Genomic DNA, 26442 nt, shown 5'->3' with positions numbered 1-26442 from the left:
TGCATGGTGCTGAATGCCATCCATAATGCCATGTCAACAGTAAAACCCACTCAAGCTTTTGAGTAATTGTCTGCATGTGCTGGCAGGGCTGTATCTGGGCAGTGAGCAGTGGGCAGAGACTCAGTTGTGTGTTGCTCTCTTGCCTCCTTCTCTGTGCCCGCCAACACACCTCTACAACAGATGGAGGGCTCAACAGACCAAAGTGCCACTCCCATGCCACACTGGCACTGTTGGCAGTACCTTAGCAACTGTCAGCACAAACATGGCCAGTGTCAGCCTAAAAATACTTCTCAACTAATAAACAGTTTATAGAGAAACCCACACAACCAGATGTAAATTGTATAGCCTGGTACCAGATCTGTATGTGTTTGAGCCAACTCCTCTGACTATTGCATTCGTGATTCTATCAAATAAAATGTTTCTATTGGTCGCATACACATACAGTATTTTGCATATATTACCACAAGTGCAGCAAAATGCATATGATAATTTGTATTACAATAGGGACTGGGACCCAGGGACTGCGGTTGAAAATTAGCCGGCTGGCTAAAACCGGCACTTTTACTGAAACGTTGATTAATGTGCACTGTCCCTGTAAAAATAAAAATAAACTCAAACTAAACTCAAACAATACACACAAATCCCAAAAATAAGAAATTAAGAAATATCAGAATGAACAATGTGGAATATAAATATATATGTCTAGGATGGTGTGTATAGTATGGGCAGTATGTGAATAGAAAAGGTGTGTACAGCTGTAGTTATATAGGATGAGTCTTGACTAGAATAGAGTATATACATATGAAGTGGTTAAAAAAGTGTGTAAAGATTATTAGTGACCAGTGTTCAATTACTATGTACATAGGGCAGCAGTCTCTGATGTGCAGGGTAGAGTACCAGGTTGTAGCCGGCTCGTAACAGTGACTAAATTCAGGGCAGGGTACTGGGCGGAGGCCGGCTAGTGGTGACTATTTAACATTCTGATGGCATGGAGATAGAAGCTGTTTTCACTCTCTCGGTCCCTGTACTGTCTCCGCCTTCTAGATGGTAGCGGGGTAAACAGGCCATGGCTCGGGTGGCTGAGGTCCTTGATGATCTTCTAGATCGTAGCGGGGTAAACAGGCCATGGCTCGGGTGGCTGAGGTCCTTGATGATCTTCTAGATTGTAGTGGGGTAAACAGGCCATGGTTCGGGTGGCTGAGGTCCTTGATGATCTTCTTGGCCTTCCTGTGACACCGGGTGCTCTAGATGTCCTGGAGGGCAGGCAGGGTTGGGCTGACCCTCTGGAGAGCCTTGCTGTTGTGGACGGTGCAATTGCCATACCAGGCGGTGATACAGCGTCGGTGCATCTGTAGAAGTCCGTGAGGGTCTTCGGGGACAAGCCACATTTCTTCAGCCTCCTGAGGTTGAAGAGGCACTGTTGCAGAAGGACCATTTCAGGTTGTCAGTGATGTGCACGATGATAAACATTAATATTTTCACCCTCTCCGCTGCGGCCCCATCGATGTGGATGGGGTTATGCTCGCTCTGCTATCTCCTGAAGTCCACAATCAGCTCCTTTGTTTGGTTGACGTTGAGGAACAGGTTATTTTCTTGGCACCACTCTGTCAGGGCCCTCACCTCCTCCCTGTAGGCTGTCTCGTCATTGTTGGTAATCAGGCCTACCACTGTTGCATCATCTGCAAACTTGATGATTGAGTTGGAGACGTGCGTCACCACTCATGACTGAACAGGGACAACATGAGGGGGCTGAGCACACACCCCTGTAGAGCCCCCGTGTTGAGGTTCAGCGTAGCGGATGTGTTGTTGTCTACCTTCACCACTTGGGTTTGGCCTGTCAGGAAGTCCAGGACCAAGTTGCACAGGTTGGGGTTCAAACACGGGGTTCAAACCCAGGGCCCTGAGCATAGTAATAAACTTGGAGGGTACTATGGTGTTGAAGGGCTGAGCTGTAGTAAATGAACAGCATTCTTACATGAGGTATTTCTCGTATCCAGACGGGATAGGGGATCATCATCCGTGGATCTGTTGAGACTGTATGCAAATTGTAGTGTGTCTAGGGTGTCAGGTAAGGTCCAGGTAATATGATCCTTAACTAGCCTCTCAAAGCACTTCATGATGACAGAAGTGAGTGCTACGGGGCGATAGTCATTTAGTCCAGTTACCTTCACTTTCTTAGGTACAGGAACAATGGTGGACATATTGAAGCAAGTGGGAACAACAGACTGTGATATGGAGAGATAACAATTGTCCGTAAACACTCCAGCCAGCTGGTCTGCACATACTCTGAGGACGCTGCTTGGGATGCCGTCTGGGCCGGCAGCCTTGCGAGGGTTAACACGCTTAAATATCTTACTCACGTTGACCACTGAGAACGAGAGCTCACAGTCCTCGTTTGCGGAGGTGGCCAGGGACGGCGGCACTATAGTTTCCTTGAAGTGGGTGAAGGTGTTTAGCTTGTATGGGAGCAAGGCGCTGGTGACACACATACAGATGGGCCACTCTACCTTCATATAATCCTAAATCAAAAGACCCTGCAACTAATTTTTTATTTTTTTTTACATATTTGACCACAGACAGACAGACAGCACAGCATATCACAGTGTGTCTAACCCACAGACAGACAGACAGTGTGTCTAACCCACAGACAGACAGACAGTGTGTCTAACAGACAGACGGCACATCACAGTGGGTCTAACAGACAGACGGCACGTCTAACAGACAGACAGACAGACAGACAGCACATCACAGTGGGTCAGACAGACAGACAGACGGCACATCACAGTGGGTCAGACAGACAGACAGACGGCACATCACAGTGGGTCAGACAAACAGACAGACGGCACATCACAGTGGGTCAGACAAACAGACAGACAGCACATCACAGTGGGTCAGACAAACAGACAGACAGCACATCACAGTGGGTCAGACAGACAGACAGACAGCACATCACAGTGGGTCAGACAGACAGACAGACAGACAGACAGACAGACAGACAGACAGACAGACAGCACATCACAGTGGGTCAGACAGACAGACAGACAGCACATCACAGTGGGTCAGACAGACAGCACATCACAGTGGGTCAGACAGACAGACAGCACATCACAGTGGGACAGACAGACAGACAATCATATCACATCCAGGGCATTATGCATGCAGAGGGATGCCCCTGAATGAATCCATGTGTGTAAATGTCATCAGTAAATGTCAATAGCTTTTCTGGAGCCAGGCCTGAGGACATGGAGGCTCAGTATATGGGCCCAGGGACTAACACCTGCCTTAAATTAATTCTTAATCAACTATAAAGAGCTTCTCTGTCTAGCGTGATGAATTAAATAACATAACATCCAGCGCCGACAGAGATGGGTGCCTCGCTTTGCGCTCTTATGTGATAAAAAAAATAATGTATGTATCATTTCTTACACTGTTACCCCAGGAAATATTAAGTCTTATTACATACAGTAACTATTGGACATAAAAGCAACTTACCAACATTAGGACCAGGAATACGACTTTCCAGAAGCGGATCCTCTGTTTGGTTCACCACCCAGGACAATGAATCGGATCCCAGCAGGCGACCCAAAACAACGGCGCCGCAGAAGGGGCAGACGGAGTGGTCTTCTGGTCAGGCTCGGTAGACGGGCACATCGCGCACCGCTCCCGAGTATACTACTCGCCAATGTCCAGTCTCTTGACAACAAGGTAGATGAAATCCGAGCAAGAGTTGCCTTCCAGAGAGACGTCAGAGACTGTAACATTCTCTGTTTCACGAAAACATGGCTCACTCGAGACACGAGTCGGTACAGCCAGCTGGTTTCTTCACGCATCGCGCCGACAGAAATAATCATCTCTCTGGTAAGAAGAAGGGCGGGGGTGTATGCCTTATGATTAACGAGTCGTGGTGTGATCATAACAACATACAGGAACTCAAGTCCTTTTGTTCACCTGACCTAGAACTCCTTACAATCAAATGCCGAGCGCATTATCTACCAAGAAAATTCCCTTCGATTATAATCATAATAATAATCATAATCATATAGGCTCACAGCCAATAGACAGAAACTAAAACACCTGTGCTCAGGTCTGTTCAACGCTGGTCCGACCAATCTGATTCCACACTTCAAGATTGCTTTGATCACGTGAACTGGGATATGTTCCGGATAGATTCGAACAACAAAATTGATGTATACGCTGATTTGGTGGGCGAATTTATTAGCAAGTGCATTGGTGAGGTTGTACCCACGGCAACAATTAAAACCTTCCCCAACCAGAAACCGTGGATTGATGGCAGCATTCGCGCAAAACTGAAAGCGGGAACCACTGCTTTTAATCAGGGCAAGGTGACCGGAAACATGGCCGCATACAAATAGTTTAGCTATTCCCTCCGCAAGGCAATCAAACTAGCTAAGTGTCAGTATAGAGACAAAGTAGAGTCGCAATTCAACGGCTCAGACACGAGAGGTATGTGGCAGGGTCTACAGTCAATCACGGACTACAAAAATAAAACCAGCCCCGTCGCGGACCCCGATGTCTTGCTCCCAGACAAACTAAACAACTTCTTTGCTTGCTTTGAGGACACTACAGTGCCACCGACACGGTCCGCTACCAAAACTCTCCTTCACCGCAGCCAACGTGAGGAAAACCCACGCAGGGCTGCCGGCCCAGACGGCATCCCTAGCCGAAATACTCAGAGCATGCGCAGACCAGCTGGCTGGTGTGTTTAAGGACATATTCAATCAATCCCTATCCCAGTCTGCTGTCCCCACATGCTTCAAGAGGGCCACCATGGTTCCTGTTCCCAAGAAAGCTAAGGTAACTGAGCTAAACAACTATCACTCACTTCCGAGTAGTAGCACTCACTTCCGTCATCATGAAGTGCTTTGAGAGACTAGTCAAGGATCATATCACCTCCACCCTACCTGACACCCTATACCCACTCCAATTTGCTTACCGCCCCAATAGGTCCACAGACGACTCAATCGCAATCACAATGCCCTAACCCATCTGGACATGAGGAACACCTATGTAAGAATGCTGTTCATAGACTACAGCTCAGCATTTAACACCATAGTATCCTCCAAACTCGTCATTAAGCTGGAGACCCTGGGTCTCGACCCCGCCCTGTGCAACTGGGTCTTGGACTTTCTGACGGGCCACCCCCAGATGGTGAGGGTAGGAAACAACATCTCCACCCCGCTGATCCTCAACACTGGGGCCCCACAAGGGTGCGTTCTCAGCCATCTCCTGATCGTGGAGTTCAGGAAACAGGGAGGGAGCAGCCCTCTAGCCACATCGACGGCACAGTAGTGGAGAAGGTGGAAAGTTATGTTCCTCAGCGTACACATCACGGACAAACTGAAATGGTCCACCCACACAGACAGCGTGGTGAAGAAGGCGCAACAGCTCCTCTTCAACCTCAGGAGGCTGAAGAAATTTGGCTTGTCACCAAAAACACACACAAACTTTTACAGATACACAATCGAGAGCATCCTGTCGGGCTGCATCACCGCCTGGTACGGGAACAGCTCTGCCCACAACCGCAAGGCTCTCCAGAGGGTAGTGAGGTCTGCACAACGCATCACCGGGAGCAAACTACCTGCCCTCCAGGACACCTACACCACCCGATGTCACAGGAAGGCCATAAAGATCATCAAGGACAACAACCACCCGAGCCACTGCCTGTTCACTCCGCTATCATCCAAAAGGCGAGGTCAGTACAGGTGCATCAAAGCTGGGACCGAGAGACTGAAAAACAGCTTCTATCTCAAGGCCATCAGACTGTTAAACAGCCATCATTAACATTGAGTGGCTGCTGCCAACACACTGACTCAACTCCAGCCTCTTTAATAATAAAAAATTGGATGTAATAAATGTTTCACTAGTCACTTTAAACAATGACACTTTATATAATGTTAATATACCCTACATTACTCATCTCATATGTATATATTGTACTCTATACCATCTACTGCATCTTGCCTATGCCGTTCGGCTATCGCTCATCCATATATTTATATGTACATATTCTTATTAATTCCTTTACACTTGTGTGTATATAAGGTAGCTGTTGGGAAATTGTTAGATTACTTGTTAGATATTACTGCATGGTCGGAACTAGAAGAACAAGCATTTCGCTACACTCGCATTAACATCTGCTAACCATATGTATGTGACCAATAAAATTTGATTTGATTTTGAACATATACAGCACAAACATGGAGGACTTTTGACAAAGACAGAATAGAGGACGACAGTTTGTGACAACAGCCTAATCGGATGTAAGCCTTATGTACCACCACAGATTATGCATTATATTGACCAGATACTCCACCACCCGCTCAAACAATTAAAATAAATGTCTTCAAAAATGGAAAGCAGTCATGAGGCGGCAAGGTCAGGTGGCACCCTTCTAGCCAATGAGAGGGCATATACGACTGTGATAACAGGCACAACTGTTAAGTTGCCAGGATGTCACGTGTCCTACTTCTAAATATTAGTATACTCGTAACAACCTAAGCATTATGGAACTTCTATCCGATCAAATAAGCCACATGTAGCAAATAAACACATTCGACAAGCTCTCATTGACCTCTGTACAAACAACTACAACAAAAACAGGAGAAAACTAATTTTGGGCCCAGTTACCCCTCTCACTTCACTTCATCCTCTCTGGTACCACATAGGAATAAAGAGGACTAGGTAACCTCCAATGATGTATGGTACATACCATGATGTAGTTGCGGAGTTCGGGGTATACTCTGTAGGGTGCCAGCCAGTGGGACAGGGGGGTGGTGGAGGGAAAGGTGGTGGTCACAGCCAGGGACACCTCGGGGAAGGACAGCACATTGAAGCCAAACTTCTCATACAGCTTCTGGAGCTCTTCGTCAGGCTTTTCATCTCCCTCGCTCAGGATACTGCCAATGATGTAGCGACACTGGTCATCGGACACCTGTGTGTGTGTGAGAGAGACATTGAGATGAACAGGGGGGGAAGGGGGGGGGGGGGGCACAGACAGAAACCAAAATGAGACCAAAACACATGTCAAATTTTAAGTTCAGAACATATACACTGTGTGAACAAAACATTTTGCTGGCCTATGTTGACTCAATGCTTCCCACAGTTGTGTCGAGTTGGCTGGATGTCTTTTGGTTGGTGGACCATTATTGGTGCACACAGGAAATTGTTGAGCATGAAAAACCCAGCAGTGTTGCAGTTCTTGACACACTCAAACTGGTGCACCTGGCACCTACTACAGATGTAAGATCTTAACTGAATCACTTTTGTATTGCTTAATATTTTCCTACAATGACAGTGTATTTTAGGTTTTAAAAAGTTTAAAAAGTTTGTAATTTCCACTTGAAATGTCAAACATGATTTGCCCTAACGAAAAATTTATCAACCCCTACATAAATGTCCATTAATTATAATCAACATAATAATTCACATTTCCTGTTGCTGCAGGATTATTTTCCTGCTGAAGCAAACTGGCTCAAAATAAGATCCTACATTAAAAAAATGTCTTTGTCTTGCCCATTCACTCTAAATGGTACACAAACACAATCCATGTCTTAATTTTCTCAAGGCTTAAAAATCCTTCTTTAACCTGTCTTCTCCCCTTTATCTACAATGATTGAAGTGGATTTATTAACAAGTGACATCAGTAAGGGATCATAGCTTTCACCTGGATTCACCTGGCCAGTCTGTCATGGAAAGAGCAGGTGTTCCTAATGTTTTGTACACAGTGGAAATCCCTATCCATCCTCCCAGTCCTCCAATCAGACCAGCTAGTACAAGAGAACAACAGAAGGCAGCAGGAATAGGAGAATCTTTCAACATAAGTACGTGTGGACATCAGACAGCAAGCTGTCAATCACACTGGGCTCCAGTCTTGCTGCAGTCTGTCTGGTAGCTGGTGATACAGTGACATAAGAATGGCATGAGGTCAGATCTCAGGAGACATGGCTTCTGGGCTGGGCGCTGTTCCTGTAGGCCTGTGACGGTCTTCCTTGGTGTGACTGGTCCCGCCTGTGAATGCTGGCATGGCGCGGGGGCACAGATGGTATCTAGCGCTCTTCATCAACATCCCTGACAGCCCCACACACATCTTATAATTTAACCAGCCACAATTCCTCTCTCTTGTTCCTTTCTCTCTCCCCACTACATTTTGAATCAACATTTTGATACCCTAAAGAAGCCAGGCCTTGGTACAGGAGAATGTAAGATCAAAAAATGGTGAAGAAAGTCACAAGTGTCTCTAGGTATGGGCTATAGTTTACTCCCCAACCAACAAAACATCCCTTTAATTGCCTTCCTGACCAGTGGCTGGGCCATGCAAGCATTAGAAATAATCACAATGGCTGTGTTCCTAGCGACTTAGTACACAATCAACACTAAAAACGGCCCATGTGGATGCTGCTTTTGTCCAGGCTGTCGATGTACAAGTTATATTGTCTTGGCTGCGTGTATCACCCACCTTCCTACATGAGCATGATAAAAGGTGTTGGTTGTCAACAGGGCTTGTGTATAATGACTGGTCAATACTGCCAGGCTGTGATAAGAAACAGCTACATCCATTTAAATAAAAGGAGAGATGGCCGCTGCCCTCCCACGGCTTCGTCCCACTATTTAACCATCTCTCCCTTTTTCGCTTAGTCTCGAAAACCCAACCCTGGGCAACAGTGACTAGGGTCTGGTTTCAATGACGTTCTCTTTTGGCAACTTTGATAAGGGGCACTCTTCAGATAGACAACTCTCCAAACAAATCACAAGGCAGAAGAACATGGCGATTGGAAAACAACGTTTGCAGTGGTTTTAGTGAAGGTGCATTCATTAAGAATAACCTCGGTGTTCTCCATGTTGCTAGCTACTGCTTTATTTAAGCGGATAAGGTAGTGGCGTTGGCAGTGATGTAGTTCTTCTATACCAAAATAGTTTGCCACAGAAACCAGACCCTAGTCACTGTTGCCTAGGTTTTTGATACTACCTACCTTCCCTCCCTAAGCTCATAGACGAGAGGCTTGTTACCAAAATGTAGAGCTCGCTTGCTAATGATATCAATTAGAGCTCCTGCTATCACTCGCAGCCCACACGCCCACCAGTGGAGGCTCCTCAGAGAAGCAGCATCCTCAGTGAATTATTATTATTTTATTAATAGTGAAACATTTTTTTAAAGTTATCCTTTTTAGATAAAACTATACTAAATATATTCACGTGACCAAATAATTAAAACACACTTTTGAAGAAGGTCTACAGTAGCAGAGAAGGTCTACAGTAGCCTCAACAGCACTCTCCGGGATAGCACCATGGTTTAGCCAGAAGACAGTTTCCGTCCACCTCTGGGTACATTGACTTATACAAAACCTAGGAGTCTCATGGTTCTCACCCCCTTCCATAGACTTAGAGTAATTATGACATCCTCCAACCTATCAGAGCTCTTGCAGCATAAATTGACATGTCTGCCCAATCAAATGAAGAGAGAATTAATCTAGTACTGAAATAAGCTACAGCTAGCTAGCACTGCAGTGAAGAAAATGTGGTGAGTAGTTGACTCAGAGGGAGAAAGACAATAGTTTGAACAAATACATATCTACAAAGATGAAAAAGCAAGAGAGATTTTTTTTGTATTTTCTTTACTTTCACAGTGACAATGATGTAGGCTGAGTGTAGCAGTTATGGTACGAAGGTTTGGCTTGGAAAGGTTTTTTCACCTGGTCAAAGACAGCTGTTTTGTTGTGCAATGAAGTCCACAGGTGAAGGGATAAGGTGAGGAGGAGAGCGCGTAGATGCGAGAAGGAATTATACAACGAGCAAAGTGATCATACTGTTTGTATGTGGCTGCTATGAAAATTAACTGTGTTTGCGGGTGATCAGGGGTCTATTCATGACAGCGATTCAATTGAAAAACATTTCTTAAATGGAAGCAAACGGAACCAAATAGGGATAAACATAACTGCATTTGTCCAATAGAAATGAGTTAATTTGCAACTGTTGGAGTAATGATTACATCCTAGATCAGCTAGATGCCGGCAAAAGTGTGCAAGGCGGTATAGAATGTATCACTGTCACCTTGATTACTCAAATGTTGCACCTACGTTGAAAACTTTCATTCGTAGGCTTGGTTGTTGCAACCTCATGATGGGTATAGGGACAATTCTAGTATCATGTAGTAGCCTAAATCTATCAATGTTCCATAGAGCTGGGTGAATGGAATATGAACGAGTCATCCAATAAGCTTTAATAGAAATAAGGCCATGCTTATTAAAAATAAATACGGCCTCCCTCATCTTAAAACGACACAGACCGCAACTGACACACACAAACACACTTGTGCGCGCATGCACAGACAACACACACGCAGACACAGTGGCAGACACAAACACAATCAGCAACACTTGATTTCATCTCTCCTCCACTACAGATAACACACCCCAGAGAGACTACAGGCAATTAGGAGATTTGAGTATCCTTCTTGCTCTCTCCTCTTCTTCTAGCTGTGTGTGTGTGTGTGTGTGTGTGTGTGTGTGTGTGTGTGTGTGTGTGTGTATATATATATAAAATATATAAATAAATAAAAGTTAGGTTTATGTCAGAAATGTAACGCACTACGAGAATTCTGCCAGACAGTTTGTCCAATGCAGAGAGCTGTGTTCTCAAAGCCAACCACAGCTCCTTAAAAAACAGTTGGTCTGAAACACAGAGCTGGCTTCAATCCAAAGGAGAGGCTGAGGAGAGTTGACAGTGCCCTGATATTGGCCCAGGCAAACAACTGGCTCGTTGGTTAATGGGAAGACAGTGGAGCTGTCCGGGCCGTAATTGGACGGTGTAGTTGTCAAGTTGCATCGCCAAGCCTCAGAAAACGAATTCAGCACATCACACGGTGTAAGCTCCATCACATCAACACCACCAAAAACATAGCTAGAGTTTACACAAACTGCCAGAGGTCCCTCAATTTTCCCTCCAGTCAACTTTAACAATCGTTGTTTATGCTCCTGCCCATGCTTCAGAATGCTCATTATTTCCTAATGCAGATGCATCCTCTCACAAATGGTGCGATTCTCCTTCTCTCTGCACCCCAGTTCCTCTATAAACCAGGTCTCCTGAGAGCTGTTGGGAAGAAAAGTCATTTCAAAAGCAATTCTTTGCTTGGAGGTACGAGGGCCTTTTCTGACAGATGAGGACTCTCCAACAATAAAAAGATATGGCTGGCAGAGGTAATTCATTATTAGCAGACGTGTAATGAGGATTTACACTCATCTTCCCCACTCCCGGTCTCTCTGCTGCTCTTCCCTCCCGGGTATCACTTCTAGGAATTAATTATTCTCAAAATCAGCCTATTTTCCAATGGCTCATCGCTAAAGCATTAGCGCTTTAGGGAGGACAGTGCGGGGGCACAGACACATACTTGTTTTTCAGCTAGGAGGAGAGAAGCCTAACCTTTGTATTACAGTCCAAGAAGAGAAAAGATGTACATAATGATGGAGCCCCATGCACTCTGCCTAGCCAAGTATCACACATGACAATTTAACAGCCAGGCAGGACTACAAATCTAAATATTAGTCTGGATTGGCAATGTGGCGTGGGGTCATTTAGTCTCCTGATGAATCCTTGGTTAATAGGCCAGTTAAAGAATGGATCATCAGCTCACTGTCTATGGGCAGCCTACATGATGTCCACTCAACACCAGAATGGATCATCAGCTCACTGTCTATGGGCAGCCTACATGATGTCCACTCAACACCAGAATGGATCATCAGCTCACTGTCTATGGGCAGCCTACATGATGTCCACTCAACACCAGAATGGATCATCAGCTCACTGTCTATGGGCAGCCTACATGATGTCCACTCAACACCAGAATGGATCATCAGCTCACTGTCTATGGGCAGCCTACATGATGTCCACTCAACACCAGAATGGATCATCAGCTCACTGTCTATGGGCAGCCTACATGATGTCCACTCAACACCAGAATGGATCATCAGCTCACTGTCTATGGGCAGCCTACATGATGTCCACTCAACACCAGTTTGGGCCAGTTTCCCAGATTAAGCCTAGTCCTGGACAAAAAAAAATCACAATGAAGATTCTTCATTTAGAAATATTGATAATCCAGGACTAGGCATAATCTGGCTATGGGAAACCGGCACCTCTTGACTGATGCCAAAGTAGTACACAGGGTAGGTATACACAGTTGAGTTTCTCTCAGCCTAACACACCGTAGGGTGGGTTTCTCTCCTCTCCGGGTTCTGGGTTCCACCCATCCTGTCACAGTAGTGGGGACACGGTTAGTGTCCTCATTCTAGGTTAATTTAGCACTGCTGGTTTCAAACTACAGTAATGCCCTCTCAATTCCATCTTTCTTGGTTAGTTTGTGTAGTCCAACATAGATAAAAGTTCCACAGAAACAGAATGACGTGGGACATCATCTTCAGAGTAGAGAATAAAACATTGCTTGTTCGCTCATATATTTTGAAATTTGCTGCCACCTTAAATCTTGTGTGATCAGGCTCCAGTACAGTGCAGTATGTGTGTTGACTGACTGTTGTGATGGGATGGACGGAGCTTAGAGGCTGTGTGATTGTGAACCAAAGCTGCACTGCACTACAGTTGATAGACCCTTACAATCATGGCATGTAGTATAGCCTATGTGAAGTCCGACTCTCTCCATGTGTTCGCCTAATAAGAATTGGGCTATGGAGTAGACTTGATATCCATCCACAGAGAGCAAATCAAAGTCAAATGACACTGACAGTGAGGAGAGGAGATTGAGAGAACAGGAATGACAAAGTCAGTCAAAGAGACCCAGACATCAAGTCTTTTTCCCCACCATTTTGTGTGAGATGAGACGGCCTGTCGATTGCAATTGTTGTTAAGGTAGCTTGATTGGAAGCAATTAAGCCAACTCCCCCGCCCCAATAGGCCCACGACAAAGACAAGAGATTCCCAGGCTGCCTGAGATTGAAACTAGTAGGGGTTCACAGTGGAAAGACTGCAGATATCTTATGACGTTGGGCTGTTTCAGGCCCAATTAAAAGGGACAGCAAAAAGTAGTTTGGAAAACAACTGGCTAAAAATTGAGGCCGAGACGGTCAATTTATTAAAGTGCATTCGGAAGGTATTCAGACCCCTTGACTTTTTCCACATTTTGTTATGTTACAGCCTTATTCTAAAATTGATTAAATCTGGGGGATCTCATCTACACACAATACCCCATAATGACAAAGCAAAAACAGGTTTTTAGAATTTTTGCAAATGTATAACAATTTAAAACAGAAATATTACATTTACATATGTATTCAGACCCTTTACTCAATACTTTGTTGAAGCACCTTCAGCAGAGATAACAGCCTAGCCCTAGAGTCTTATTCATATGAAGCTACAAGCTTGGCACACTTGTGTTTGGGGAGTTTCTCCCATTCTGGATGGGGAGCGTCGTTGCACAGATATTTTCAGGTCTTTCCAGAGATGTTCGATCGGGTTCAAGTCCGGGCTTTGGCTGGGCCACTCAAGGACATTCAGAGACATGTCCCGAAGTAACTCCTGCGTTGTCTTGGCTGTGTGCTTAGGGTCGTTGTCCTGTTGGAAGGTGAACCTTCACCCCCAGTCTGAGGTCCTGAGCGCTCTGGAGCATGTTTTCATCAAGGATCTCTGTAATTTCCTCCGCTCATCTTTCCCTCAATCTTGACTAGTCTCCCAGTCCCTACCACTGAAAAACATCCCCACAGCATGATGCTGCCGCCACCATGCTTCACCGTAGGGATGGTGCAAGTTTTCCTCCAGACGTGACGCTTGGTATTCAGGCCAAAGAGTTCAATCTTGGTTTCATCAGACCAGAGAATCTTGTTTGTCATGGTCTGAGAGTCCTTTAGGTGCCTTCTGGCAAACTCGGGCTGTCATGTGCCTTTCACTGAGGAGTGGCTTCTGTCTGGCCACTCTACCATAAAGGCCTGATTGATGGAGTGCTGCAGAGATGGATGTCCTTCTGGAAGGTTCTCCCATCTCCACAGAGGAACTCTGGTTCTTGGTCACCTCCCTGACCAAGGCCCTTCCCCCCAGATTGCTCAGTTTGGCCTGGGTGGCCAGCTCTAGGAAGAGTCTTGGTGGTTCCGAACTTCTTCCATGTAAGAATGATGGAGGCCACTGTGTTCTTGGGGACCTTCAATGCTGCACAAATGTTTTGGTACCCTTCCCCAGATCTGTACCTTGACACAATCTTGTATCGCAACTCTACGGACAATTCCTTCGACCACATGGCTTGGTTTTTGCTCTGACATACACTGTCAACTGTGGGACCTTATATAGACAGGTGTGTGTTTCCGAATCATATCTAATCTATTTAAATTTACCACAGGTGTACTCCAATCAAGTCATTAAACATCTCAAGGATGATCAATAGAAACAGGATGCGCCGGAGCTCAATTTCTAGTCTCATAGAAAAGGGCCTCAATAATTGTGTTAATAAGGTATTTTAGATTTTTTCTTTGTCATTATGGGGGTATTGTGTGTAGATTGCTAAGGATTTTTTTTTAAATCTATTTTAAAATAAGGCTGTAATGTTACAAAATGTGGAAAAAGTCAAGGGGTCTTAACACTTTCCTTAGGCACTGTATGGATCTGTGCCATTCACTTTGAATTGGACTGTGTTTACAGCATGAGGGGTTGCGAGTAGATGCGCTCAATGGGTGACATGTCTGGTGAGTATGCAGGCCATGTAAGAACTAGGACATGTTCAACTTCCAGGAATTGAGTACATGGGGTTGTGCATTATCATGCTGAAACATGAGATGATGGCGGCGGATGAATGGCACGACAATGGGCCTCGGGACCTCGTCACGGTATCTCTGGCAATTTGAATGCACATCGATAAAATACAATTGTGTTCGTTGTCAGTAGCTTATGCCTGCCCATACCATAACCACACCACCACCATGGGGCACTCTGTTCACAACATTGACCTCCGCAAACTGCTCACCCACACAACGCCATACACATTGTCTGCTATCTGCCCAGTACAGTTGAAACCGGGATTCATCCATGAAGAGCACATTTCTCCACCATCCCAGTGACATCGAAGGTAAGCATTATCCCACTGAAGTTGGTTACGACATCGAACTGCAGTCATGTCAAGACCCTGGTGATGACGACGAGCACGCAGATGGGTTTCCCTGAGACAGTTTGTGTAGAAATTCTTCATTTGTGCAAACCCAGTTTCATCAGCTGTCCTTGTGGCTGGTCTCAGACAATCCTGCAGGTGGAGGTCCTGGATTACATGTGGTCTGCGGTTGTGAGGCCAGTTGGACGTACTGCCAAATTCTCTAAAACGACATTGGCTTATGGTAGAGAAATTAACATTAAATTCTCTGGCAACAGCTCTGGTGGATATTCCGCCAATTTCATGCTACCTCAAACCTTGAGACATCTGTGGCATTGTGTTGTTTGACAAAACTACACATTTTAGAGTGGCCTTCTATGGTCCCCAGCACAAGGTGCACCTGTGTAATGGTCATGCTGTTTAATCAGCTTCTTGATATGCCACACCTGTCAGGTGGATTTATCTTGGTAAAAGAGAAATGCTCACTAACAGGGATGTTAACAAATTTGTGAGAACATTTGAGAGAAATAAAGTTTTTGTGAATATGGAACATTTCTGGAATCTTTTATTTAAACTCATCAAACATGGGACCAACACTTTCCATGTTGTGTTTATATTTTTGTTCAGTGTATATTATTATTATTACTATCAATGCATTGTTTGGAAAAAGCTCTAAAGGTAAGAATTTTACTGTACAGTTTTACACCGGTTGTATCCTGTGCACGTAGCGAATAAACTTTGAAACAAGCTTTTAATTCCAGGCCATTTCCCATGTAGGCTTAATGCTTCTGGCCAATCGAATCAGACAGGTAGACTCTGGCTGCTTTCCACTGAACCTCTCCCTATTACCACACTAGAGAGCACCATAGACCTGCTGTGTCTCCACTCAAACAGTCTAATAAGCGGAGGAAACGATGACGTCACTGTGGTCTACATATCTACCTGTCCACTCTGCTATGAGGTAGACTGACCGGAGACCTGACCCGTGACTGTCAGCAACCCTGTTAGGACACCCATGCCTTTGTGGTAATGAGATCAGAGCATTAAGCCAATTAAAGCAAACACACGCACACACACACACACCAGCCGCCTGTCCGCCCGCCCAACACTGGGCAGCCAGGACAAAGAGCCAGCCAGGCCTAAAGATAATTGGTTGTCTGGGTGCTGTCTGTGACTGTGATGCCCCGACGTAGAGAGGTCTGGATGCCAGTCACCGCAGAGTGACCACAGCAGATTAATATTGGACACACTGGCTATAGACCTAGGTCAAATTAAGATGCTTAACCTAATATCAAAATAACATGCAATGCATATATGCTACCGGAATCCTGCTAGTTATGCTAATAGCGTGTGTGTTTGTGCCCTCCAGAAAAGATCCCTCTGCTACAGGCATGTCATCACTGCCATCTAGTGGTAAATTATAGGCCCTTACATGAACAGCCATAATAACACATTTATAACCATTCAAACATTGCTCTAAAAATCTTCCAATACATAAGGCCTGAAATACTTCTAAACAGTAGGCTTATGCACTGGTTGACGAGGGGTCAACTAACAGAGCTTAAGCTAGCCTATATTATGACTGACAGCTGCTGCATTACATTGGAGCAGTAAATGAATGTCTCTAACCAAAAGAGCCATTGACAAACATCCTCAGTTAAGTGGCAGTTCGTTGGCAGACCTGTAAGACATGGTGTTGAAACTTTAACATAAGCAAAAGAGAGAGTTTGAGGCTCGTTAGAAGATAATTCCAGCTCCGTCTGCATCCATCAGGCATCCTTTCCCCCAGGGAAGACAGACAGAGAGGACTGAGACTCCATTCCCCTGCTGGTGGGGTTGAAACCTACTTTTTTCTCTCGCTCGCTCTTCTCATCTGTTCCGCTTGTGAGGAGACATTAATTGCACACCCCACATGCATACTAAAACAGCTCTGTTGGAAAGCCTGTCAAAACACACTCACTAAAATATTAATGCACAAGGGAAACAGACAGCGAGCAGCATTTCACTCTTCCCCCCTTTTCAAATATTGCTTTTCCCCTTCAGGAACTCCTCACGCACAATTTGGATTGTTCCTTATTTGGATGAAGGAATATGGTGAAGTGGCATTGGCAGCTCAAGTATAGAAAGTAAACAGTATAACTCAGAAGTAGTACTGGGCATTTCCATGGAGAAGGAACCATGAGCACCAACGTTTAATCTTTGTAATGAATTTATCTTATTAACACTTTGTTCTAGCTAGCTATTTGTATAGGTAGCTATCAAGTAAACGCAATGATAGCCATTGCGTTTACTTGATAGCTACCTATACAAATAGCTAGCTAGAACAAAGTGTTAATGAGATAAATTCATTAAAAATATTAAAAGTTCATAGGAGCAGACGATTTATCATGACAAAAGGCCACCATTACATCAGTGTTTGAATTAGCCTACAGTCATTAGATGGAAATGAATGTAAAGAACAACTATACAACTACACACCTGTGTTAACAAGAGAATCACTGACATGATGTCACTGGTCCTTTTGTGGCAGGGCTGAAATGCAGTGGAAATGTTTTTGGGGGATTCAGTTCATTTGCATGGCAAAGAGGGACTTTGCAATTCATTGCAATCACCTGATCATGCTTCATAACATTCTGGAGTATATGCAAATTGCTATCATACAAACTGAGGCAGCAGACTTTGTGAAAATGTATATTTATGTCATTCTCAAAACTTTTGGCCAAGACTACAATATAGCACATTATTATTATTATTTTTATTCTTCAAGCTCTATCAAGTTGGTTGTTGATCATTCCTAGACAGTCATTTTCAAGTCTTGCCATAGAGGCCGATTAAAGTCAAAACTGTAACTAGAACACTCAGGAACATTCCATGTTGTCTTGGAAAGCACCTCCAGTGTATATTTGGCCTTATGTTTCAGGCTATTGTCCTGCTGAAAGGTTAATGTCACCCAGTGTCTGTGGGAAAGCAGACTGAACCAGGTTTTCCTCTAGGATATTGCATGTGCTTAGATCTATTAAATTTTATCCTAAAAAACCTCCCTAGTCCTTGCCGATGACAAGCATACATATAACATGATGCAGCCACCTTGAAAATATGAAGTGGTACTCAGTGATGTGTTTGTTGTGTTCGTTTTGCCCCAAACATTGTTTGTATTCAGGAAATAAACATATTCGTAGACACATTTTTAGCAGTTTTACTTTAGTGTCTTATTCCAAACAGGATGCATGTTTTGGAATATGTGTTATTCTGTACAGGCTTCCTTCTTTCCACTCTGTCATTTAGGTTAGTATTGTGGAGTAACTACAATGTTGTTTATCCATCCTCACTTTTCTTCCATCACAGCCATTAAACTCTGTAACTGTTTTAAAATCACCATTGGCCTCATGGGGAAATCCCTGAGCGGTTTCCTTCCTCTCTGGCAACTGAGTTAGGTAGGACGCCTGTATCTTTTTAGTGACTGGGTGTATTGATACACCATGTAATTAGTAACTTCACCATGCTCAAGGGGATATTCAATGTCTGATTTTTTATTTTTACTCATCTTTGTGGTTGAATCTGTGTTTGAAATTCACTGCTCAACTGAGGGACCTTACAGATAATTGTATGTGTGTGGTACAGAGATGATGTAGTCATTCCAAAATAATGCTAAACACCATTATGGCACACAGAGTCCATGTAGCTTATTATGTGACTTAAGTACATTTTTACTCCTGAACTTATTTAGGCTTGCCATAACAAAAGGGGTTGAATACTTATTGACTGAATACATTTTAGCTTTTCATTTTTTAAATTAATTGGTAAACCTGTCCCCCAAAAATAATTCCACTTTGACATTATGGCGAATTGTGTGTAGGCTAGTGACTACATCTAAATGTAATACATTTTAAAATTCAGACTAACACAACAAAATGTGGAAAAAGTCAAGGGGTGCGAATACTTTCTGAAAGCATTGTAGTAGCTTGTCAGGGCACTAGGCCTGTCCCCGACAAAAATACATCTCTGTCAACCGAGTTGCCTGTTCTTTCGACCAATCGGTAGGTCGACATTTTCAAACTTATATTTTTTCATATATAGATACATCCTATCAACTATATCCAGTGAGCTTGTCTGATGCTTTAAAAACGCACTGTTTGATGAAATAATTAAGACACACAAATGAGTCCGACCTTAATTGACTTTATTGTGCCAACCGGGCTCAGACTTGCTATGCTGTGTTTTTTTTTCAAATAACATAATAACATATAGCAACATTAAACGAGGCTACAAAGAAAACTAATGGGACTGTAGTGACTGTGTTGACTTCAACATCGGGGGTGTGAACAAGGTTTCTATTCAAGTGTTGATTGACATGGTAATGGCTCTATAGTATTGGAGAAAAGTTGAAAAAAACTGACCCTCCGTTACATTGTGACGTGTCATGTCGTAACGTACAGCACACATAAAGCAACTATCTCTGTCTTACAATCTCTCTCCACCAGGTGTAGCACTTCTCTCATCCTTTAAAAACAAGAAATGGACAGTGACAGGGGTAAAGGGGGGGATACCTAATAATTTTTTGCATCATCATTGCATGCGCCCTAAAAACCTGATTCAAATTCGACACAAACCTTCAAATAGGTATGTAACGACACATTATATAAACTCTTTATAGTGTTTTACTTACATTTTAGAGGCGATAAGGTGATAAGTTGGACAGACCGAGTGAAGAAAAGCAATTTTCCCACACAACATCTCTCCTTCTCACTATCACGCATTAGTTTCGCTTCCCCACCCGCCATTTTTAAAAATACCCGTCAGGGCTCATTGCCTGCTTGAATTATGCAGAAACGGGCTGCGTTTAGGCCGTGTAATTGATTCTGTTGGAAAGAGGAGAAATTGTGCTTTACAATGGTATTGACATTACAGTTGATCTGGAAGTATTACATTTTTGGGGCGCTAAAGTAAGGGTGAGTTTACATAAGAGGTTACAAAGAAAAATAATAGCAGCGACTGTGTTGACTTCAAAATCTGGGGTGTGAACTACGTTTCTATTCAAGTGTTGATCGACATGGTAATGGCTCTACAGTATTGGAGAAAAGGTGAAAAAAAACTGACCCACCGTTACATCGAGACGTGTCATGCCGTAACGTACAGCATGAATAAAGCAACTATTTCTGTCTTACAATCTCTCTCCACCAGGTGTAGCACTTCTCTCATCATTTAAAAACAAGAAATGGACAGTGACGGTGTAAGGGGGATACCTAGTCATTTTTTGCGTCATCACTGCAAGCGATCATGATTCTCAAAGCCGCTGTTTACTTCTGAAGATCACTTTAGCACCGCCCAAAAAACCCGATTTAAATTCGAAACAAACCTTCAAATAAGTATGTAATGATACATTATATAAACTCTTTATAGTGTTTTTTTTTTTAAAGACGTTTTCCTATACATCTCTCCATCTCACTACCACGCATTAGTTTTGCTTCCCCACCCACCATTTTTTAAAAGACCCGACAGGAGCTCAATGCCTTGTTGAATTATGCAGAAACGGGCAGCGTGGAGGTCTCGGCATTAATTCTGTTGGAAAGGGGAAAAATTGTGCAGTTGACCTGGAAGTATTACGTTTTTTGGGCGCTAAAATAAGGTCAATTGAACGGACCAAGGCGATGTACAAAAGTGAGTGAGTTTACGTTACTCACAAGGATTCCTAAATCATTGCTAAGAATAATGAAAATGACTGCGGTTTCTACTGGTCATTGTTCTCAGGCTGGTTGTATTGGTGCTAGCTAGGTACCAAGCTAAAGCTAGCTACCCCAGAAGTTGCGGTTGAACAAATGATTCTTTATTACCAACGCGATATTGTAAACACATCGTTCGTGGCCGGTGTTTGCTTGTTTGCAGACTTTTTTGTACATCAATGACAGTGCTACTGTATCTTTTTTGACACACAAAGAACCAAACGGCATTCCATAGTATGTAAGTCTTGAAGCTAATAGCAGTGACGATATTACAGTGTAACTCCAGTAGAGCAACATCTGAAAAATAGCGCACTTGGTAGTGTGTACCGGTGCTCGTCCAGTCAGCGAAAGCCAACATCACCCACGACAGAAAACAGTTTATTGTCAAGGACAGTGAATTCCATTTCGCCTTTGAGTTGTCTCGCTGAAATGTTCTTACTCTTTCAAATGACTTGTTGTCTGCTCGATCCACACAGCAGACATTGTGGGCTAGGTTATGAATGCTGTGTTCCACGTGTAGTGCAACATTTTACGTGGCGTCATTACGCCATGTACCTACGTTATATAGGTATGCACGTCAGCTTTGACATCGGATTTGCACATCGGCATTAAACTAGACATCGGACGATACCGATGTTGCCATTTTTAATTAATATCGGCCGATTCCGATATGTTCACTGAAATATCATGCATCCCTAATTCAGACCCCTTCACTTTTTCCACGTTTTGTTACATTACAGCCTTATTCTAAAATGTATTAAATTACATTTCCCCCTCATCAATCTACACATAATCCTCCATAATGACAAAGCAAAAACTGTTTTTTAGAAATATTTGATCATAAAAAAAAAAAAAACAGAACTACCTTATTTACATAAGTGTTCATACCCTTTGCTATGAGACTCGAAGTTGAGCCCAGGTGCATCTCCATTGATCATCCTTGAGATGTTTCTACAACTTCATTGGAGTCCACCTGTGATAAATTAAATTGATTGGACATGATTTGGAAAGGCTCACACCTGTCTATACAAGGTCCCACAGTTGACAGTGCATGTCAGAGCAGAAAACCAAGCCATGAGGTCAAAGGAATTGTGTCGAGGCACAGATCTGGGGAAGGGTACCAACAAAATTATGCAGCATTGAAGGTCCCCAAGAACACAGTGTCCTCCATCATTCTTCAATGGAAGAAGTTTGGAAGTACCAAGTCTCTTAATAGAGCTGGACACCCGGCCAAACTGAGCAATCGGGGGAGAAGGGCCTTGGTCAGGGACGTGCCCAAGTGCCCCCCTTTGGACTCCTGTTGTTGAAACTGCCATTTCCTGCAAAAAATACTCTATTATGGTGTGGTGCCTGGACAATGATTACATAGTGGCGCAGCCAGTCCACAAGATGGTGCAGCGCCCCTCTTACATTCTTTACCACAAAGACAGTTTGATGTCACACATCAGAGAAGGTTGACTTGAATGGGAATATCTGCTGTTTTAATCCTCCATTGGAAACCTATTGAAATATAGATCATAGAATAGACATGATCATTTAAGTTGATATTTGATGGTAGGTGGACCGAAGGCCATCTTTGTGGTAGTAATTAGAAGTTAAAATTTCAATCCAATAAAAATGTAAATGTGTGCCAGCTAAATTGCAGTGGTCTGAAGCAGGGGTTGAACCCGGTTCAGGGAACAGAACCGAATACCAGAGATGAACAAAAAATGTTGAGGAACCGTTCTGGAACAGAACCGTTATTTTAAAAGCATGGGAACCCATTTTTTTCTAGTCCCATAAAAGACCTCACTCTGTCACTCAAACTTATTCCGGTGTCTGCCTGCCTGCCAGCTGAACATATTTGCCAGTGCTTCGGTGTGTAGGCTACCTGCCCCTCCCTCTGAAACACAGTCTACTGTAGCCTACTGACATTACATGCGTGATTTAGAAATCAGAGATCTTTTTTTATTAGAGAAGACCGGATTAACCTTTTCAATGCTACTTAAAAAGGTACTATAGTTCACGTTTCAAATTGGATTTATAAAGTACGAAAAGGTAAGGTGTTTTTATTTTAATTCTGATGCCACTCTGCACACAGAAGCTTGTTAGCTAGCTAGCCAACCTTCATAGAAGCCGCTCCTCAATTGGTATAATTCAGTGGGCCTAATTCAGATAATGCATGTCATAACAACAAGATTGCCAGTGCTTCAAGCAAAACCTCCTTCTCCATCGTCTCTCGCCCAACAAAATTTCTGTTGCTTCTTGCGCCCTACACTCATCTGTCCAATAGTTTGCCTGCTCCATAGCAAGATACTCTATCCGCACTGATTGGTGAAGTAATTTAAAGTTAAGCGAAATGTAAATACAAATCTTAGGTTTAAAATGGAACGATATAAAATGTAACTTTTTGGGAGTTCGAAACGGTTCAGAACTAAACTTCAGGTTGGACCTGTGTAACAGAATGAAAAAATAATGGTTCTGTTCAGAATGAACATTTATTTATTTTTGGGATAGGTCCATTCTATAATTGGTGGAAAGAAATTGATAATACAAAGATTGTGGGAGCTGTACTTTCAGATTTCATTGCAGCCTTTGATATTATTGAATAAGTTGTATTTTCGATCAACAGTTGGAATTGAGGTGGGTTCCTGCCTCCTCATTAATTCACATATATTTTCTGGCTGGTGCTTGTTTTCCTTACAAATAATAACTTTGGACATGTGTACGTTCCTATCAAAGTAAGTTCCTTATTTTCTGTAAACGTGTTGTCGTTTCTACTGTAGGCACATAGGGTTTGAGACCTGCTCCCTGCTGTTTCATTACTGTATTTACAGTTTAATTCACATTTTCAAGTACTGTTGACAAATAATGCATTCTGATTATTGCATAGAATGTAATGGACACCCAATACCTTTTTAAAAGTTGTACTGATTATAATGAGCTAATGCTAAGCTCTTTACCAGCTATATGTGGTGCCATGTTTAAACGTCTCTCAAACCAAAGATGTTACAAGAAAAGGAGGTGAAAGAATGGTTCATTCATCTTTCGGGTAAACTTCCGGAAGTGAATAAAGGGAAGTGAATGATCGTAGACGACACACCCCCTTCAACATGCATACTATAATCAGACCAAACTCATCGTCTCCTCTTATTATCATCTTTGGTTGATGCGAAAAAAGAAAGAAAAACATGGCAGCGCGCAAACTACCCATTGTCGAATGACTTTAGATTTCTAGAAAGCATTTTTTTCTATCAATTATTTCGATCAATGGTGAGCTCACCTGTTATGGGATTAATTATAAATAGTAACTGCTATTAACTAATTCAAATTGTAGTTTCTGTCAGCCGAGAGTTATAAAATTATGACCACTTGTGTTACGTCAATCTTTCCTCAGTTAGCGCTCTGACAAATGTAGCCTATGTAACCTAAATTTGAGGTGTCCAAATACCTTATAAAATATGGTAGTAATCTTGCTAAGAAGAGCTGAGGAGGAAAAGGTGATCATTAAGATAAATTCCCTTTCTCAGAGGTCCCCAGCCGACCTCTCGGGGGAGGAGAAGATGGAAGTAATTGAGTTACAAAATAAACTGGATAATATATATAAATTAAAAGCAGAAGGAGCCTTTATTAGATCTAGGAAAAAAATGGATTGAGGGAGAACAGAATTCATCCTATTTCTTTGGACTTGAGAAATGTCACACTAAAAATAACACTATCCATAAATTAAAAGATTAATGGTGTTATTACAGATGACCAGAATATAAATCGCTAAATACTGTAGCAATTTTTACAGAAAATTGTATAGCTCTACATACTGTCAGGAATCCACAGATATGTTTTTTTAACTCACTGAATAATGTTCACTCTATCAGTGATATAGAATCTAAACAGTGTGATGAACCCATCAAAGTTGAAGAGATTATAGAGTCTATCAAACATCTAAAGAACAATAAATCACCAGGTGTTGATGGAATTACATCTGAATTTGACAAATTATTTTCTTAACAAGTAGCTCCCTTTCCTATTTGAAGTCGTTTTTTTGGGTCGCCGGCTGGGATCCATTCCGTTGTCCTGGTTGAAAGGCAGAACACAGGATCCGCTTCGCGAAAATCATATTCTTGGTTGTACTGATGGTGAGTTGACGCTGATCTTATATTCAGTAGTTCTTCTCGACTGTATGTAATGAAACCTAAGATGACCTGGGGTACTAATGTAAGAAATAACACGTAAAAAAACAAAAAACTGCATAGTTTCCTAGGAACATGAAGCGAGGCGGCCATCTCTGTCGGCGCCATGGCAACCATTGCTCCCAGGCAGACTAAATAACTTTTTTGCCCGCTTTGAGGACAATACAGTGCCACTGACACGGTCCGCAACTAAAACTTGCGGACTCTCCTTCACTGCAGCCGACGTGAGGAAAACATTTAAACGTGTCAACCCTAGCAAAGGCTGCAGGCCCAGACGGCATCCCCAGCCGCGCCCTAGAGCATGCGCAGACCAGCTGGCTGGTGTGTTTACGGACATATTCAATCAATCCCTATCCCAGTCTGTTGTTCCCACATGCTCCAAGAGGGCCACCATTGTTCCTGTTCCCAAGAAAGCTAAGGTAACTGAGCTAAACGCCCCGTAGCACTCACTTCCGTCATCATGAAGTGCTTTGAGAGACTAGTCAAGGACCATATCACCTCCACCCTACCTGACACCCTAGACCCACTCCAATTTGCTTACCGCCCAAATAGGTCCACAGACGATGCAATCTCAACCACACTGCACACTGCCCTAACCCATCTGGACAAGAGGAATACCTATGTGAGAATGCTGTTCATCGACTACAGCTCGGCATTTAACACCATAGTGCCCTCCAAGCTCGTCATCAAGCTCGAGACCCTGAGTCTCGACTCCGCCCTGTGCAACTGGGTACTGGACTTCCTGACGGGCCGCCCCCAGGTGGTGAGGGTAGGCAACAACATTTCCACCCCGCTGATCCTCAACACTGGGGCCCCACAAGGGTGCGTTCTGAGCCCTCTCCTGTACTCCCTGTTCACCCACGACTGCGTGGCCACGCACGCCTCCAACTCAATCATCAAGTTTGCGGACGACACAACAGTGGTAGGCTTGATTACCAACAACGACGAGACGGCCTACAGGGAGGAGGTGAGGGCCCTCGGAGTGTGGTGTCAGGAAAATAACCTCACACTCAACGTCAACAAAACTAAGGAGATGATTGTGGACTTCAGGAAACAGCAGAGGGAACACCCCCCTATCCACATCGATGGAACAGTAGTGGAGAGGGTAGTAAGTTAAGTTCCTCGGCGTACACATCACAGACAAACTGAATTGGTCCACCCACACAGACAGCATCGTGAAGAAGGCGCAGCAGCGCCTCTTCAACCTCAGGAGGCTGAAGAAATTTGTCTTGTCACCAAAAGCACTCACAAACTTCTATAGATGCACAATCGAGAGCATCCTGTCGGGCTGTATCACCGCCTGGTACGGCAACTGCTCCGCCCACAACTGTAAGGCTCTCCAGAGGGTAGTGAGGTCTGCACAACGCATCACCGGGAGCAAACTACCTGCCCTCCAGGACACCTACACCACCCGATGTCACAGGAAGGCTATAAAGATCATCAAGGACAACAACCACAC

General features: G+C 43.6%; 1 protein-coding gene across 1 annotated transcript in view; it reads right to left on the bottom strand.

The window, feature by feature from the left end:
* The window catches only part of LOC139413561 (testis-expressed protein 264 homolog), a 121512-nt gene that overhangs the window by 89313 nt on the left and 5757 nt on the right, over positions 1-26442 (bottom strand). Inside the window, exon 2 of the mRNA XM_071161067.1 lies at positions 6731-6952. Coding sequence (XP_071017168.1) covers positions 6731-6952 — 222 coding nt within the window. The remainder of the gene's footprint in view (positions 1-6730; positions 6953-26442) is intronic.

The sequence above is a fragment of the Oncorhynchus clarkii genome, chromosome 7, assembly GCF_045791955.1.
Source record: "Oncorhynchus clarkii lewisi isolate Uvic-CL-2024 chromosome 7, UVic_Ocla_1.0, whole genome shotgun sequence".
NCBI classification, from domain to species: Eukaryota; Metazoa; Chordata; class Actinopteri; order Salmoniformes; family Salmonidae; genus Oncorhynchus; species Oncorhynchus clarkii.
This window is presented reverse-complemented; position numbering and strand designations above follow the sequence as displayed.